Source organism: Zonotrichia albicollis, chromosome 2 (genome assembly GCF_047830755.1).
Source record: "Zonotrichia albicollis isolate bZonAlb1 chromosome 2, bZonAlb1.hap1, whole genome shotgun sequence".
In the NCBI taxonomy this organism is placed as follows: Eukaryota; Metazoa; Chordata; class Aves; order Passeriformes; family Passerellidae; genus Zonotrichia; species Zonotrichia albicollis.
Genome location: NC_133820.1, coordinates 91,741,906 through 91,759,150, shown reverse-complemented (window position 1 = coordinate 91,759,150; position 17,245 = coordinate 91,741,906). Strand labels below are relative to the sequence as shown.

Sequence of the window (17,245 nt, the reverse complement as noted above, 5' to 3'; positions counted from 1 at the left end):
TCTTAGATTTTTTAGCTTGCTCATGTCATTATTTGCAAGAATTTCATAGAAAAATGCAAAGCCTGTACACTTTCAGTCCCATAAACATCACTCTATGAAAAATACAAGAAAATAAATGCTTATTTTTCACATCAGAACATCTTCTACAACTTGAAATTATTATGATTAAGGTAGAAACCAACCCCATATGAATAAGTCTATTTTTTCTGAAGTTACTTAACGTTTTTCTTTTTTTAAAGGTGCAGTATGCTATTACACAGATGTTGAAACATATTTCTACCACACTACTTTTACTTAGCTAGTGTCTGGTACAAATAACTCCCTTTTTTTTTTTTCTTTAATTACTTGCAGCACAAGGAATTAAAGAAAAATATTCCAGTATGTGTTGCAAGATATTCCTCAGTCAATATATCTGTGAATAACTAGACAAACAGTGTCCACTGCTGGCAAATCAGATAATTGCACTGCACTTTAGAGAGATATGATGTTGAAAGGTTTTGATGAGTTAAGACTTAAATGTCATATATTTTGTGTTGACTCTGTAGGACTGGGTTGTAAAATAAGATCACTGTATTAGAAGTATTCATGCTATTACCACTAATAATAAATACTGTGGTATTTGAACTAATAGCCAGGAATATCACCACAGTAACATAAACAGGGACTCCAATTTTTTCAGGATTTAAAAATAATTCTAGTATTCATTATATCTAGCATCATCATCATTGAAAATAAAAAAAATATAGCAAAAGTCTGTGAAATTTGTCTTGATGTTTTGATATGATCTTGATGATCATATAAGTAACAAGATGGGTAAGCAGAAGTTCTTAAGTTCGTTTTTTTTTCTCCTTAGGTCAAAGCATTCATTACTGATTTTGTTAGGTTTTTTTTTAAGACATAAAATGTGTAGAAGAAATAAATGTTTGTTTTGGAAGACGTAAAATGGAAATGCTGATACAGCAAGTACCCCTGCTGTTGATGAAGCTAGAGCTGAATTCAACTGATTATCAAAGAGAGAAGGATGAAATCTGAAAAGTTTCCTCCTGGCTTTTTTTTTTTTTTTAATAGATAATATTTGTTTGCATCTTTTTCTTAACAATAGTGTGTCAATGCAAAGGAAATCTTTCTGTGAAAGAAAATAATATAGAGTGAAAGAAACATTGAGGGGGAGAAAGGAAAAATCTGTTCCTATGCTAATATAAACTATATTAGCTTGTCAGATACTTCTAAAAATCTAGATTAACTGAAAAGAAGATAGGCATATTTTTATTCAGAGATTTATATCGGTCATCAATTTATTGCATTCAATGAAGTATTAGATAATGCACTGAATTTTCTGTTTGCTTGGAAAGGGGAACAGAGTATGGGACTTTTTTCAGAGGATATTGGTTGTGTCTAAACCCCAAAGGATGGGTCATGTCTATTCAATTAGACTTGAGAGGGAATCAAGGCTTACCCTTTAGATAAACATGGTATTAGCCAGAATTGTTCTGTATCTATATTTTCTCCCTTCAGTACCCAGAGAAATATTGTATGACTTTCCCTCTTGAACAAGAAAAAAAAGGGATGTTAGTTTTGTTTTAGTTTTTTTTTTTCCTTGTAAATGTCTTTAAAATAGTATCAAAGGGATTGCAAATCCAAAGTTATTCAAAAGTTAATCAAAAGTAGAATAATTGCAAACAAAGATGACTATCTGAAAGTTACTTTGTGAAATTAATCACACTGTCAATTCTAGGTCACATAGCAGAAAACAAGACCATTTTTTCCTAGATTATTTGGCAGGGAGTATTTTTCATGCTTTCTTCCAAGAAACAAAGTGTTGCTGTGGATGTTTTTGTGTGTGCATGTGTGCATTCATGCGCATGGGCAGACATGCTGCAGCTCCTCCTGTCACTGGTAAAAATCACTTTTTATACTTAAAAGATGCTTTTTGAGGGAATCATTCTTCTGCTTGTCAAGATAGCAATTTATGTACATCTCTGCTCATACTATCTTTTCTATTCAGTATTTTATTTTAATGTGCTTTTTGTAATAAAGTGCTTTTCTCCTGGATCTCTGTGAGATGGTCAAAATCCAACCTCTTCCTTGTTCCAAGGGTTCAGAAATACTGCACATTTTTTTCTCATATTGTCATGGTTCCAAGGAAAGCAAGAAATGCATTTGCAAATATGTTCTAGGTGCCAGCTGTACTGACTCCAGAGCCAATTCACTGTAGAGACTGAATTTCTTAGTGTTTCCTTTGTTTCTGTAGAACAAAATTAAGCAGACTCGCCTTACAGGGACTTTCAGTTACTTGAGAGAATAACAGCAAAGTCTGTTGCATGTTCCAGAAGTCAGGCCAAGCAGACAAGTCCTGCTGTGGCTAGATAAGTAAACACAACAGATGTTGGCTTAAGCTGTGCATATTAATGAAGAAGCTCTCCATGCTGTTTTTAGGCCTCTAAATCTTAAACTGCTCTCTGCAGCTGTGTGGACTAAAGATGAGGGGGGTGGGGGGATGCTGTTTGTGTTTGTTTTTCTTTAATGAAAGTCCTTTTTCTGGCTTGTATCACCAGAGCCTTGTTTGAAGCAGTCATGTGGCAGATCTGCTATTAGCTTTAGTAAGAACAAAATTGATGGTAATGTGTATCTGTTATCAGTTATTACAAACCTCTCTTTAAAGAGATTATTTCATTTTTAAATATAAAATATTATATATTTCACTGCAGAAACCACAAAGTATTTGATTTTTAATTACTTTTTTGGATTATATACTGAAAGTGGTCTTGATTATATTTTATTTTTTCTTTCTTCCCTGTTGTCATTAATTGTTTAAAAGAGACTTCCTGGGTTTAAGTTTTGGGTCTGGGTGAGCTATTTTATAATAGCTCTGGGTGAGCTATTCTTATGTGATCCCTGTGCTGTACAGATCCTCCTGTCAACCCAGCTGGTTTCTTTTGTTCACCTGGTCTCAAAAGAAATGATATCAGAAGTAGAGGAAAGATAGAGTGAAAAACAGAAAGGGTCATGAAAGGTGTCACAGGAGCTTTGCTAGAAGTTTGCAGCTGTAATCATACATCTTATCTGGCCAAAAGATCAATTGTTAAAAATAGCATTAATAATCTTCATCCACCTTTTCCCCCCTGTTGAAGGATGAAGACTTAGCCCATGGAAAAAAAAATGAAACTCTGAATTAAAGCAGGTATTTTACTAGACACAGGACTATGCATAAGGCTCATTACTACAGAATAATCTGTGCAATTTAGCATTGGAAAGGAAAGGGGAACAGCAAAGTAAAAAAAAGCAAAAGTAAAAGAAATCTAAGAATCATGTAATGTGTAAAGAATAAGTCAATATCTAGTGTAGAGGTACTTAGTCCTTTGAGTTATAGATGTATCTCAGGAAGTATGTGAAAGAAATGAATGTAATATGTGAATGCAGAAGAAATATTGCACCTGAGCTGCTATAGGCAGCATTGTAGGTGTTCTGTATTTGAATAGTGTTTGTACTTGAATAGAATGTTTTGATAGTTCTCTGCATAACCAGTCATCTAATGCTAGACTGCCTTGCATGGTGCATTAATATATTCTTGCATATACAGGAATCATGTTTTAATGTTTTTTCTTATGAGTTGGATACATAAGCCAAATCCTGTGAAGAAGCTGGTTAAAATATGTGCAGTCCTTTGAACAATATATTGGAAGCTTACTTTTATCTTAATTAAATGGATTCACCAGATCTATTTAAACAGGTGACTCCATAGGACCTTCTATGTATTTAGTAAATTTTAATAGGTATGATTTTGGCTCCTCAAGTACATTGTGAATGTTGAGACTGAAAGCTGAGTGCTTTTGACACAAAGAAGTGTGAAATGATAGAAATCCGAATTCTGTGAAACATATTATCATGTTAAACAAATTTTGTTCTTAATGTTCTTCAAAGTCTTATCAATGAGTCTTATCTTCAAAGTCTTATCAAAGTCTTATCACTCAAGTGTTCAGGGTGTTAAGGATTTTAAACTTCAGTGCTTCATAGTACATTGCCTTTTGGGAAACTAACAATAACTTATAAGGAGAATTATATCCAGATTAATAGACAAGAACATATAAAACTGACCTAATTTAAACTGTTAACAGCTCATTGCACAAACATACTGTACTAGTCTTCTTATAAACATGGAATGCATATAAGCTATCTGAAAAAGGAATTATTATTTATGTTTTAATATGTTCATACTGGTCTGCTCATGAAAGATGTGACCTTTTAAGTTGACAAACATTTTTGTAGCTTGTTCAGTTTTTTACAATTAAACACTTACCAACCTATAGAGTAAGCCATAGATTATGTTTCACCTTGTTCAAGTCATTACTTCTCCTGCTCCATCTTTTTCCTTCAAGACATTTAAATCAAGAATTGAAAGTTACTGTTGCTTACCAGCACTCATCCTCCCTATACATACATACTGTGTGCCTTGGGAGTATATCAGTTATGCAATTACATGAATAATTCTATTTGTATGACTGTATCACATTTTCTTATGATATTTGGGGGAGTGGAGGGGTCTTAGTATGTACATTGAATTTAGACACTTTGATTATGGTCCACCTAAACTACCAGCAAGCTTCAATAATTTGTTTTTGTCAGAAGCAACAAATTACAACTTCAGCTGGAAACAGTAATTTGGCAATCAGTCTGATCAGAAGCACCACAAGGGTGATTAAATAAATCCAACACAATTTAGAAACAAGTAATTTATCCATTCCTGAAATGTCTCTTCTTGGAATAATACATTTTCCCATTGGTCTAGATGTACTTTTATGCATGCCTTTCAATTGTTAGGCCTAAGTTGGTACTTTTTACCCCTAGACCATCCTTTCTGCTTTGAATGGTATAAGGAGCAAGGTGCTAGTACTTGTGCTACACAACATCTTCCAAAGGAAAAAACCAAACATTTGCAAAGACACAAAACTCTGTAGAGTCTGAAAGAACATCTAGATTCACTATACTTTATTGATGACTTCCAGAATGTAAGCTGACTTTACCTCATCATCTTCTAGTGTATTTAACTGGACAACTGAACTCTGTGTGCCCTACTCTTCGCAGGCAAATGCAGTAAAAACTTCAGCATAGCTCATGAAACTTAAACATGTTGAGTAGTAATGTAATAATCTGACATTTTGCACTTGTAGAAAATATCTGCTTGTAAGAAATTTGGGCTTTATTTGATTTATTTTGTTTTGATATCAAGAGTGGTTTCAGGATATCTGGGAGGAGAAAATTTGGGTGGAGTGTGTGCACATGACTGCATTGAACTGCATTACTCTGCAGCTTCTAACATTATCCAAGTTATTGCAAAACATATAATAGGTTTAAATAAATGAATAAAAAAGAAAAAAACCCAAAGCCCATAATGTGTAAAGATGACACTTTAAGTTCTATACATTTTGTAGCTTATGGATCTAGGCAGAATAGACTATAAAGCATTGAATACCATTTTTCCTAATTGAATTTCTTATAAAAGCATTTTATGTATCTCTGGTACGTGCACATATGCAAACAACAATGGTGTATATTTTAGTATTGAACTGTCATGCCTAAAAAGGTCACATTGGAATTTACATGTTAAATTATCTGAAATGGAATATGGTTTCTTCCCGGCAATACATTAAAAAAAAGGAATAGTAATTTTTCATCCCCTAATATATAAAAAACCCAAGTATTTTATACACACTTTATATACATTTAATTTTTTACTATAAAATTGATCAAAGAAAGCAATTTTATAGATTCTATAATGTTTTTGTTTAGAAAACTTCTGAAATCCATAATAAAATACCAGTTATAAATTAATAGATGGGAGAGCAGAAAGCACTTTTCTCCCCTTCTTTGCCTTTTAATAATCTGTTTTCATATCCGAAGTTTTGCTAATCACATATAAAACTCTGTTTTAATGTAAAATATGTCATACCTAAGATATATCCATTTGCCCTAAATGCATATACTCACGCAGTTCCCAGTTTTTAAGGTATCTGATATGTTCATACTTGTGCAATCCCTCTGTTAGCAGAACCTTCACTTTGGCTAGAATTGCACACATTTTATCACAGGTTAGGACACCAGATGGCTCTCTTGAGTTTTCTTTGTAAAACCCCAAGATGTAAACAACTGCTCTGCATTTCTGAGATGCGAGTACAAAGCTTATATTTTTTTCTTTTTCGTTTTAATCTCTGGAGTAAGAAACACATTTTCTCTTTGTCTATAGGCATACCACCCATTTTCACCCTCTGTCTTCCTCTTCTTTGCCATCACCCCGAGCATCATGTGGTTGAGAAATGTCAGAGTGTTTTGGTAAAGGCCCAGGATTTGAAGGAAAATATAGAAAGGAACAATAGTAGTAGATAGTATATGATGCATAGCATCATCTGGTGCTATAAAGAGGGACTTGGGATCCACACCCTTTTGGAGTTTCTCGTGCAAATGTTAGGGTTGTATTGTACCTCTGCATTCCTGAGAGGTGGTGGGTGGCTGGCCTCTGTTTCACTCTACTCCCTCTCATTCATTCCTTTGTTTGGAGCCAGCAGCCAAGTCAAGCTGACTTTGGGCTGTGTCCTGCCAGCTCCCCGCGGTGGGGACAGGACAGGGTGTCCCCCACCGTGCGCGGCCGCCGCTGCTGCGCTGTCCGTGGTGCTGAAGGCAGAAACAGACGGGACAGGGACCGGGGCCGGGGCCGGGCAGGCGCCCTGGGGCAGCGCTTCCCTCTTGAGGGGTCTGAGGAACGGCACTCCGTGCCTTGTCCACTTTTGAGGAGGAAGGAAAAAGACAGCAGTATGCAAAAATACTACACTGAAATTTAATTTTATTTTTTTAAATAACCACCTCTCTCTCTAATTGCATTAGTTAAGGCAATTGTAACCGTTGTAAGGAAATTGCTGCTCTGTAAAAATTGCCAGATAGGAAATCCAATGAGTCTTAGCTGAATCTCTTTAGAGACACTTTTAAATAGAATTAAAATGTATTATCCAGATCCGATTGTGCATGTTCTGTTCCTAGTTGGTCTAGTATTAATACAAAATCCCTGTATACTGGAGTTCCCACCATACACTTTTGCCCTCTGTATAAAAATAGCGCTTTGTAGATTAAAGGATTTAGGGGGAAAAATGGTCAATATCAAAGAAGCTGAAGCCTCTGCTGAAACAAGAACCTGTTCTTGGTTCTGTATTGCAAAAGAGTGAATTTTTGTAGATGAATACTTACACTTTCAAGCCCATTAAAAAAAAAACACAAAAAACAACCACAAAAACAAAAAACAAAACCAAACCCAAACAAAAAAAAACCCACCAAAGCACCAAAGCAAAACAAAAAACCCTCAAAACCATCTAATAAGAGATTAGAGCACTGTGAAAACAGTATAAAAATAGATAATACATGATAATTGCCTCTGCAAGCATCTGCCCTTCTTTATAGGCTATCAATATTTTTCTGTGTAGCTGCTTGTTGTCTTTCTCTAATTTCCTCTGGCTAGCTAAAACTTCAGGAAGTTTAACCATTAGGCTTGCAGAAAGTAAATTCAAAAAACTTTGGGCCATTATTTGAAAAGGGAGACGAGCCAACAGGAAAAGGTGAAAGGAAATAAGTGGGGTGTCTTATATTACATGGTATTTACTATTTGCAGTGCCTTATGAACTTCTCGGGGCAGATACTTCTTAGGTTTTCTGTGTCTAGTGAGCTTGGCTGGTGCTTCCTTAAGTGCTCCAAGACATAGCCTGTAATTTTACGCGGTGCTGGGGATTAGTAAATCCACCTGCTGTGGCTGTTTGTGGGTGCCCCATGTAATCCCTTTGATATTTGACTTGAAGGTTCCCTCAGCCCCTCAGCTCACGGCTCCAAAACCTTCCCATGAGGCAGAACCCCGTCTCCCCCCAGAGTTCCCTCCTGCTCGGTCCGTTCCTGCCTGGGGGCCGAGGGGGCGGGCGGGGGCACTGCGCGGGGCAGGGTGTCCTTGGCGGAGCGCCGTGTCCCTCGCCCGCCCGCCCTGCCTTCGGCTCCCGCGGTGTCCCGCCCGCCCTGCGTGCCGCTTCCCCGCCTGGGGACGGGGACAGGTGCCGGGGTCACCGCTGGGGGCGGGGGGCGGCCGGCAGGGAGCCGCTGCCGGGGAGCTGGAGAGAGGGATCCTCGGAGTGCCGGGGCGGGCGAAGGAGAACGGGGAGGGCCATACGCCCCTCCGGCAGCTCGCAGAGCCCTCCTTCTTTCCCCGGGAAGGGAGCCCCGCACGAAGCCACCTGGAAACCTAACGGGGGGCAGAGGCAGCTGGCGGCGGATCCACAGGGAACCTCCCGGTTCCCACCAGAAAACCACATCAGCATCACCCCGTCCCTCCGCCTCTCTCCCTCTGTGCTTTTTTCTTCTGTCTTTCCCCATTCCCCCTCCTCCACTGCTTGCACCCTCGCCGCCCCTCGCCTTGGGGAGGACAAAAAAAAGCTCCAGCGGTGCGTGCCTGTGTGTGTGTGTATGTGTGTGTGTGTGCGCCTGTCTGTGTGTGTGTGTGTGCGTGCGTGTGTAGGGGAGGCTGGAGCGGGGTGGGACCGAGGAGCCGTGATTACAGCTCTCCCCGGAGAAGAAGATTGCTCTCTCCAGATGCTGATTTCTGAAGCACTTGGCAATCATCAGGCGGGAGCCGGGAAGAGGCGGCGGTAGCCGCCCCGGCCGTGGCGATGGCAGCGCCGGGCGAGCGGGCGGCGGCGGCTCGGGGCTGAGGGGCAGCCCCGGGAGGCGACGCTGCCGGGCGGACCCGACCCGACCCGATCGACCCGACCCGACCGGAGCCTTCCGGGCGCGGCTCTGCCCCGAGTCCCGCTCGCCCCGCCAGCCCGCCGGCAGACGCCCGCCCGAGCAGGAGCCCCTGCGCCGGGACACGGCGGGGGGGACGGCGGGCACCCATGCGGTGACCCTTGGCAGCGGCAGCTCCCGTCGGCCGCACGGTGCGGGCGCCCCTCCGCAGCCGCGCCCCGGGCCGGAGGAGGCTCCCGCTCGCCCTCGCCCCCGGGGATGGGATCCCGCCGGGGCTGAGCACCTCGCCGCCTCCCTCCTCCCTGCCCGGCGTGGGCGAGCCGGCGAGCAGCCATGGCAGCGGCCATCGCCAGCGGCTTGATCCGCCAGAAGCGGCAGGCGAGGGAGCAGCACTGGGACCGGCCCTCGGCCAGCAGGAGGCGGAACAGCCCCAACAAGAACCGCGGGCTCTGCAATGGCAACCTGGTGGACATCTTCTCCAAGGTCCGCATCTTCGGGCTCAAGAAGCGGCGGTTGCGGCGCCAAGGTGCGTCCCTGTGGCCGGGCCCGCCCGCGGCTCCCGGGGGGCGGGCGGGAGGGGACAACCTGTGGCGAGAAACTTCCCGGGCCGGGCGCCGCCCGGTCCTGCCCGCCCGCGGCTCCCGGCTCCCCGGCAGCGGGCCAGGGCTCCACGGGCTGCAGCCTTCCGTCGGGACCCCCGGGCCAGCCTGGCTGCCCCGCTGTCGGCGCTGGGGCTCCGGTGTGGGTCACGACAGGCGCAGCAAGCCCCTCGGGGAGCCCTGCCCGCCGCCCCGCACCTCCCCGTCTCGCCTGTGTGTCTCTCTGAAGGACAAAGAGCGCACGGCGCTCTGGGTGTCCGGTGTCCGGGGGCCGTCGGTCGGCAGCCCCTTCCCTGAGCCACCAAAGTGCAGGTACAGCCTGGCTGTAGTGAAGGGGTCCCTCCTCGCTGCTCGGTGACTTCCCAGTCAGCACAGTGAGAGGTGAGGCACGGCCGGCAGCTGTGGGAGAGCTTCTCGGCATCCCTGTGGGTACCCAGGTGCCTGTTGCCCGTTCCCAGCCAGGGCCTTGCCATACAGACCAGCAGGTTTTGCAGGCAGCTCTTCTTCAGGGTAGATGACCAGGAGTCAATGGAGAAAACTGGTACCTTGCTGATTGCATTCTATCCAGTACTTTGTATTGGAACCCTAGAAATAAAAGGACTAAAGTGGTGTTGCAGTGACTTCTCTAATTTTTAAAAAATTTTGTAGTATTAAGCAGCATTCAGAAATGGTAATGACTTACTCTATTGTCCTCAGGAAAAAAGTAGTTTTAAAACAAAGTTATTATATTTTGAAGAGTGAAAATGTTAAGTATCTCTTGAAACATGGCGAATACCTACCAGTCAGTGATAAAGTACAAACCACCCTCTGCTACATTATAGAGAATGCCACCATGTGTTGTGGTTTGGTATGTATACTACAGCTCCTCTTTAGGTTGGGTCGGAAGAGTATTTTAAGCATAATCAGGGAACTCTCCTGATTGATGCCTCCTCCTTCTTTTCCATGGCTCACATTTGAAAAAACATAAGTCAACAAAGTCCACACAATTTTATTTTTACATGGCTTTCTTGCAGTAAAATTATTTGTTGTAACTCCTAATGCAAGCCAAATCTTGCCATTTTTAAATAGTGCAGGGGTACAGTGAACCTGAGCAGGAAAATGTCAGTGGCAAAATCTATGGTGGCTTTTTTCAGAGTGATCTATATGTGCTTTGAAAGACTAGAGTATCTGGTTTATGATGGTGAATTTTTATAAGTAATACTCTTCAGGAAAACAAATTTAGGGATTGCTAACAGCAATTGTGTTTGACCACCTGTGCCGTCTTTTTTGGGGAAAATCTGTATTTGACAGTATTGCTATTTGAGGAAGAGAGGACTGCCTTGCAGTGCTGAGATGCCAAACATTTTTTTAGGTGAGAAGGGGCTTTAAAGAGACTTTTGAATTCATCCTTTTTCATTCATTCATTTTTCATAAGGCACTTTGTCACATTCCTGAAAAAGAGACCTGAATTAGAACATAACTCCGCTGTTAACCTGTACCACTGACACAGAACATTTCAGCAAGAACAGTCAGAACAAGGGCTGTTCACCAGTAAAATCTGCAGTATCAGACCCCTGAGTTTATCTTCCTTCATCATGAGACATGGGGATATTTATCCATTGGTTTACATTAAGGTCTCAGAATTACTGCCCATTTGTAAGAATTCCTGCTGAAAAAAATACTATCATAGCTTTTACTATCTCTGTTCCTGATGCACAAAGTGATACATGGAATACCTGTGGATTCAAAGTTGCATTCTATTTAAGAGACAAACTGAAGAAGCAATCAAGCCAAAGTCTTTACTTAAACATCTTATGCAGGATAGATTTGAGTGAATAATCATTTGTGAAAAAACCCAAACAAACCCTACTTTATAAGGGCAATTCCTTTAAAATACATTATAAGAGTTACAAAATGAACATTTATCAGAGTCTGGTTTTAGGTTTTCTAAACTGAGTTAAATGGCCAGTGAATTTGTCACTGAAATCATACTGTCAAATCCATTAAAATAAGTCTTTGCCAAGCAAAATAGGATGAATTTCAAAACATCTGTTGTCAAAAAGGTGCTATGGGATTTTGACAAATAAACCTTGTGTAAATGATACAGAGTGTCACAAGAGCATTGTGAAAAATGAGCTAATCGAGATGTGACATACCATCTGTAGCATTCTCATACAATTCAATGCAAGTGTAGAATTACATGTAGATTTTTTTTTTTTTATGTAGAGCAGTAAAAGCAAGACTGTTTTTCTTGGAATAAAAAAGTGTTTTGCTTTGTACTTACATATGAAAAGGAACTGTCTTTCCATCTTTGAAACAGTCAGGCAGCAAAAACTGGTGATGCTGCTTTTTAAATTAAAAATATACATTTAACCTTGTACATATATGTACGAATGTGAATTAGATAAATAGATATACACAATATATGCACACATGCAAACATGTCAGCAAACTTTAAAAAGTATTCTTGATTTTTAAAGTCTTCTTTAAAAATGCCTGTTAGTACTGTTGCTGTTCAGTGGGATTTATTTTAGAAAAAAATGAAGTTATTATGAATGCATAAAATGCTTCGATCTGGTGTATACCCTGATGATTTTTTTTTTTTCTGTCATTGTAACAAAATCTCTCTTCATAGTCCTTCCTTTAGGGGCATACTAAAATATCAACAGAAGTATGCTTTGGGAGACTAACATTTAGAAATGGCAGCATTAAAGATACATCCAGGAGCTCACACAGAATAAAGAGTAATTTGTATTTACTTAAATATTTGTTCCAATGATAGATGCCAGAGTAGTTTCAAACAGCCTTTGCAAGACTTTGATAAATTAATTAAACTGCCAAAGTGATTTCTGTGAAAGACTTGTCTGCTAAACTACTGAGTGGATGAAACCATTTTCATTTACTGGACCTCTTTGATTTATGTTGTTTAGTATTATGATATTTCAAAATTATTTAATTTTTATTTTGTTCTACCTGTCATCTGATAAACAAATCACTGTCATTAATTCCCAAATAACCATGAAGCCAAGATCTTGCCTATCTGATGCCAGACATCAATCAATTTTGAATCATCCTCTCTTGCATTGCAGGTTGTTTAGTTATAATAGTTTAATGTTTAATTTATGTTAATATAATCACAAGTGGGAGGATTGACAGATATTTTGTTTTCATGTGAAATAACCTTATCTAACCTGGGGCTACCCAATGAAAAGAAGAAAATAAATGTCACTTCACCTCATGCATCTGCAAAGCACAGAGATTAAAACATATGCTTGTCATTGGTGCAAATTCAAACTTCTTAGCCTGTATTTTCATCTATATATCTAACCGCTTTGCTAATCTGAAAAATCTTCATTTGGTTAATTAGGTCCCTTGGGAGTATTCGACTGAAAAATACTCAACATTTAAATGTATTAAAAACCAAGTGTGATGTTTACTCTTTCTGTGTGCTAATACCACATTAAGAACTTCTAAATTTATGCATAGAGTGTATGAATCTTGGGATGGCTTGGCCCCTGATTTTGTGCATTAATATTTATAAGAAAGAGAGACCTAGGGAATGTGTTCAGAAAATGCACTGATTAGATTTTACTGCATCTACAAAAGTAATTTAAATCTCCAAAGAAAGCATTTTTGGAAAACTCGTCAGTAGATCAGCTAATGATTTTTGGCAGATGTGGGAGTGGCCCATAATCTCAGATATAAGATAATTCCCAATATACATAGTGCCCAAAGTAGTTTCTACTTCTCCTACTTGTGGAACAAAGTGGAACTGAAATGGAGATCTGTGCTTGTGAAGACTTGTTTCCCAAAGCTTCAGAAACCACATCAGCTCCCAGCAGTAAGCTCCAGCACTGCATGATCTGCCTTGCTCAAAGTTTCAGCAGACCAAGACAGGTGTCTGTGCTTTCCTGTGAGATTGTCCTCAGAATTAATTCTTCTTGGCAGTTCACTAAAGCCCACAGGTCTTGCATTGTCTAGGTGCAAGGCTGTCTGTTTCTCAGGGTATTGAACCGATGTTGCTTGTTTTTCATTACTTTTCGTCAAATGAAATTGATTAACCCACAACACTTTTGGAAGTATAAACACAGTCTTAACAGTCTATTTAAGAAATCATTCCTTTTTTCCTTCATTAACCTGTTCAAAGGACTGCATGATAATCACAAACTGAAACTGTGTAAATATGCTACATTTCATGTAATATATTCTAAGCATACTTTAAAAATATTTTTGAAAACATGACTTTCTAGACTCAGTCTCAAGCTTTCTTTCCCATGCATTCAGTATTTCACATCAACCCTTGCTTGCTATCAGAAGCTTTTAAAAAAATACAGTAATGCCCAGGATGAAATCTTTATTCTAAGCTGGTACTGGTAGGTCTAAATGTGATGAATGAGTTGGCTTTGAGAGCAAATGGGAAAAAAAAAGCTTGAAAATGGTAACATAATTTTAGGGACTATTGATTTTTAGAAATATCTCAAATAGGGGTGATAGAATAGTGAGCATTTAATGTACAGATAGTGCTGTAGCAGTGTCATTTCAGAATATCTTTCATATACTAATATTACTTTTGAATGTCTTCACTTAGTAATTGGCAATTTAACTCTTCATTAAAAAATGAACTCTTCAAGCTTGAGTGATCTTCTGGATCTCTAAAGTTCAGACAGTTTCAGTCCACATATAGTCCTGTAAAGTATATGCCTTATTGTATCTATTAAATGGATTGCAGAACTAAATTATCTGATTATTATGGATAATAAGGGAAATTACAGTACAGGTAGTTTCTGATTCATGGTGATGTACCAATAGAAATGTTAGAGGTGAAGTCAGGTTTCTACACTGTATTTAATGACAGAATCCTAACTTTAAACAATATATAATCTATTAACAGATGTAATTTTTTATTGTTTCAGGCTCTGATTTCAATCAAACAAAATCTGGAACTTAAAATTTTATTTGAATTTTCAAGTCAGCAGCTTACAGACAGAAGTAATTAATTTCAATATAGAGATAACACTCAAAAAGTTTATTACAGAACATTTTTCTGTTGAAGTCGCTTGCTTTAGGCTATAAGCATAGTTTTGAAGATACACAACTGTGGATCCCCATTTTTCATAGTGAGTAGACAGAGTCTACTCACAGACAGTCTTACTTGGTCATATGTCCTTTCTGCCTTATACAAGTACTGGAGTTAGTGATAGATAGGAAGATGTACTCCTGGCATGTATTCTTACTGTGACATCAGTTTTTACTGAAACCCTTTGAAGCAGGCACACTTTTGTTTTCAAAATTATTATTTTTATTATTATTATTATTATTATTATTATCTCAGATCTTATGCTCTGAAATATACTGAAAAGTGTGAAAGTAGAAAAAAGATTCCTATTTCATGGTAGAAAAGGATGAGAAAATTAGTAGAGCTTAAAATTTCTTTTATTATGGTCAAAAATCAGCAACATGCTTTCATTATATTGTAGCAGTAACATTTCTGGATTTTAGGAGTTTAGTTTTTCATTTCAATTGTATAAATAAGATAACTTGCTGAGGTCCAGTGTAGATATTCCAATTTATTTTCCTGTGGGACTGAACATGAAGGAACATACGCCTTCCTGGTGCCAAGGAAGAGCCCAGCTGCTTTTGATGCCAGGAGGAATATATATTTCCATTAAGTTAGATATGAGCAGGAGTAGAGTCCAGGACTACCAAGTTCCGATTCTGTGTTATAAACTATAGCTGTTTTCAGCAAGAGTTACCTATATTTACCTAAATTTATATTTCCATAGATAAATACATAACCAAAAAAATGGAGAATTTTTGTAATTCAAAGGAAAGCTAGCATAAGATTGGAAAGATTAAATGGCAAAAGCTTCATATGAAATTTAGATAGATAGACTGTGTTGAAAAAAAGTTACAGCAACCTTGTTTCTACAAGGTTTACAGAATTCCCAGTTGTTATGGTTGCCATTTTGTAAAGTGGTGAGTACAAGCTAATAAGCATGATATTGGATGTTCAGTCAGACTCTCATAAATGAAGCTAGAGACAGGTGACTGAAATAGGAATGTGAAGAATATCCTTTTCCTGAGATATAACGTATAATCCCTAGGATGTAACTAAATTAAACAATTTAATTACATCTGTGATCTTGATTCTAATCCCTTACCCAGGTGTAGAACTTTTGAAAGGCATTGGAGTTACTGTGCTATAAAACTACTGTAAATTGAACCAAGACTGGACAACTTATTGGCAGTAATCCACAAAAAGAAATTATTAAACTCAACATTTTTAAAAAATAATTAATCAAGTGTTTTGCTTCATGTAAGAAAAATTGAGCTTTATGAAACACAAGCACACAAACTGTTCTCTCTGGAGAAGTTCATTTTAAAAATATAAAAATACCATCATTTACTATGATTTCCATTGCAAAGCCTGCCTTTTCTACTTTATTTTGCAAATTCCAAGATGTATCCAAGTTACTAAACGTAGCTTCTCCTCCTTTAGCATTGTGAAGCCTGTCCCTATAAAGCATGTCGTTTTGGTTGTTAGATTGTTTAAAGTGGTTTTTTTGCAAAAGGAAGGAGGGAGGGAGGGAGGGAGGGAGGGAGGGAAGGAAGGAAGGAAGGAAGGAAGGAAGGAAGGAAGGAAGGAAGGAAGGAAGGAAGGAAGGAAGGAAGGAAGGAAGGAAGGAAGGAAATTAGTTTTAAATTAATCTGCGTTTTAATGGTTCTTTTTACAGGTGAATATGAGTGGAATTTCATGTCCTAATGAAAAGGTACTTTTGAAGCCTCAAGGCATTTTTATTACTGAATTTCAAAGTCACTCAGCACACAGCAGATATGTCAGGCTTAAGAAAAGGTCAGCAGGTTTATTTGCAGTAAAGATTCTTGAGGAACTATGAGCCTAGAGGTAGGAGCTGGAACCAGGGTCTCCCTTAATGCAATAATGTGTTATAGGTGCTTCTTGTTTGATTTTGATGAGTATTTGCACTCCCTGAGAGAGAGAAAGAGAGAGGGAGACTTCCTTACTTACCATTTGAAACTAGAGCAATGGTTGGGAATTTCTTTTTAGTAAATTTACTATGCTTTTATTTTAGCATTTTCTGTAGTGTGGAAGAGGATTTTCTGTGAAAGGTAACTATTTATGTCAGTAATAAATTTATGGCTTGTATATACCTGCTTATGTAAAAGCATTGCATATATGTAATTCTTACATCATGAAAATGCTTTTTTCGAAAAAGAGAGTTTCTACAATGAACCAAGTGAAAGTTCTTATGATTTCTTTCCAAATTTGCAACAGAGTTTTTCATACAACAGCAGACTTTTGTGATTAAAATGGTGTGTGAAGCTTATTGGTAACTCATAAAGAGCAGCCTTCTTCCTAGAATATAAAGTAAATAAGGGTTTACATTTGGTTTTGTTTTAATCTTGATTATTTCTTCTTTGTTTTGTTTTGAGGAACAATCTTATAACAAATAACTATGTTCGAAAATGTGGTAAAGTAAGAAATTTTTCCAGCCACTCCTCCTTGTACCTCTGTAGTTCATGGATTATAGTAACTGTTCCAAAATCTTTCAACATTTACAGTGTGTTTAGTTGTTCACACACTCACTGCTTTATGCATTGTGAACATTCCAGCTTGAGCAGATGCTCCTCTCATTTTCAACTATGTAGTTTATGTATAACTGAGACTTGGATTCCTCTACCTTAATTAGTGATTTGTGTCTCTTCATATGAAATTCTGATGAGTTGAAAAATATGCCACTGTAATCTGTATACCAGCAACTACTAAATAAATGAACTCTTAAACTTCAGCGCTCTATTTTCTTCTTTCACTTTTCTCGCTGTGTAATGAGAACAGTTCCTTCTATGTAATCAAAGCGATACACATGAAATGTGTAATATTT

General features: G+C 38.9%; 1 protein-coding gene across 7 annotated transcripts in view; it reads left to right on the top strand.

Annotated features, from left to right (window-relative positions):
• Positions 1 to 17,245, top strand: part of FGF14 (fibroblast growth factor 14) — a 378,304-nt gene that overhangs the window by 244,997 nt on the left and 116,062 nt on the right. For 2 of the 7 annotated variants that reach the window (XM_074535677.1, XM_005487263.4), the window contains exon 1: positions 8,472 to 9,292. The exons of the other annotated variants lie outside the window; for them this stretch is intronic. In XM_074535677.1, the coding sequence (XP_074391778.1) occupies positions 9,100 to 9,292 (193 nt within the window). In that variant the 5' untranslated portion in view covers positions 8,472 to 9,099. Of the gene's footprint in view, positions 1 to 8,471; positions 9,293 to 17,245 lie in introns of those variants that run through there. 7 annotated transcript variants of the gene reach the window in all.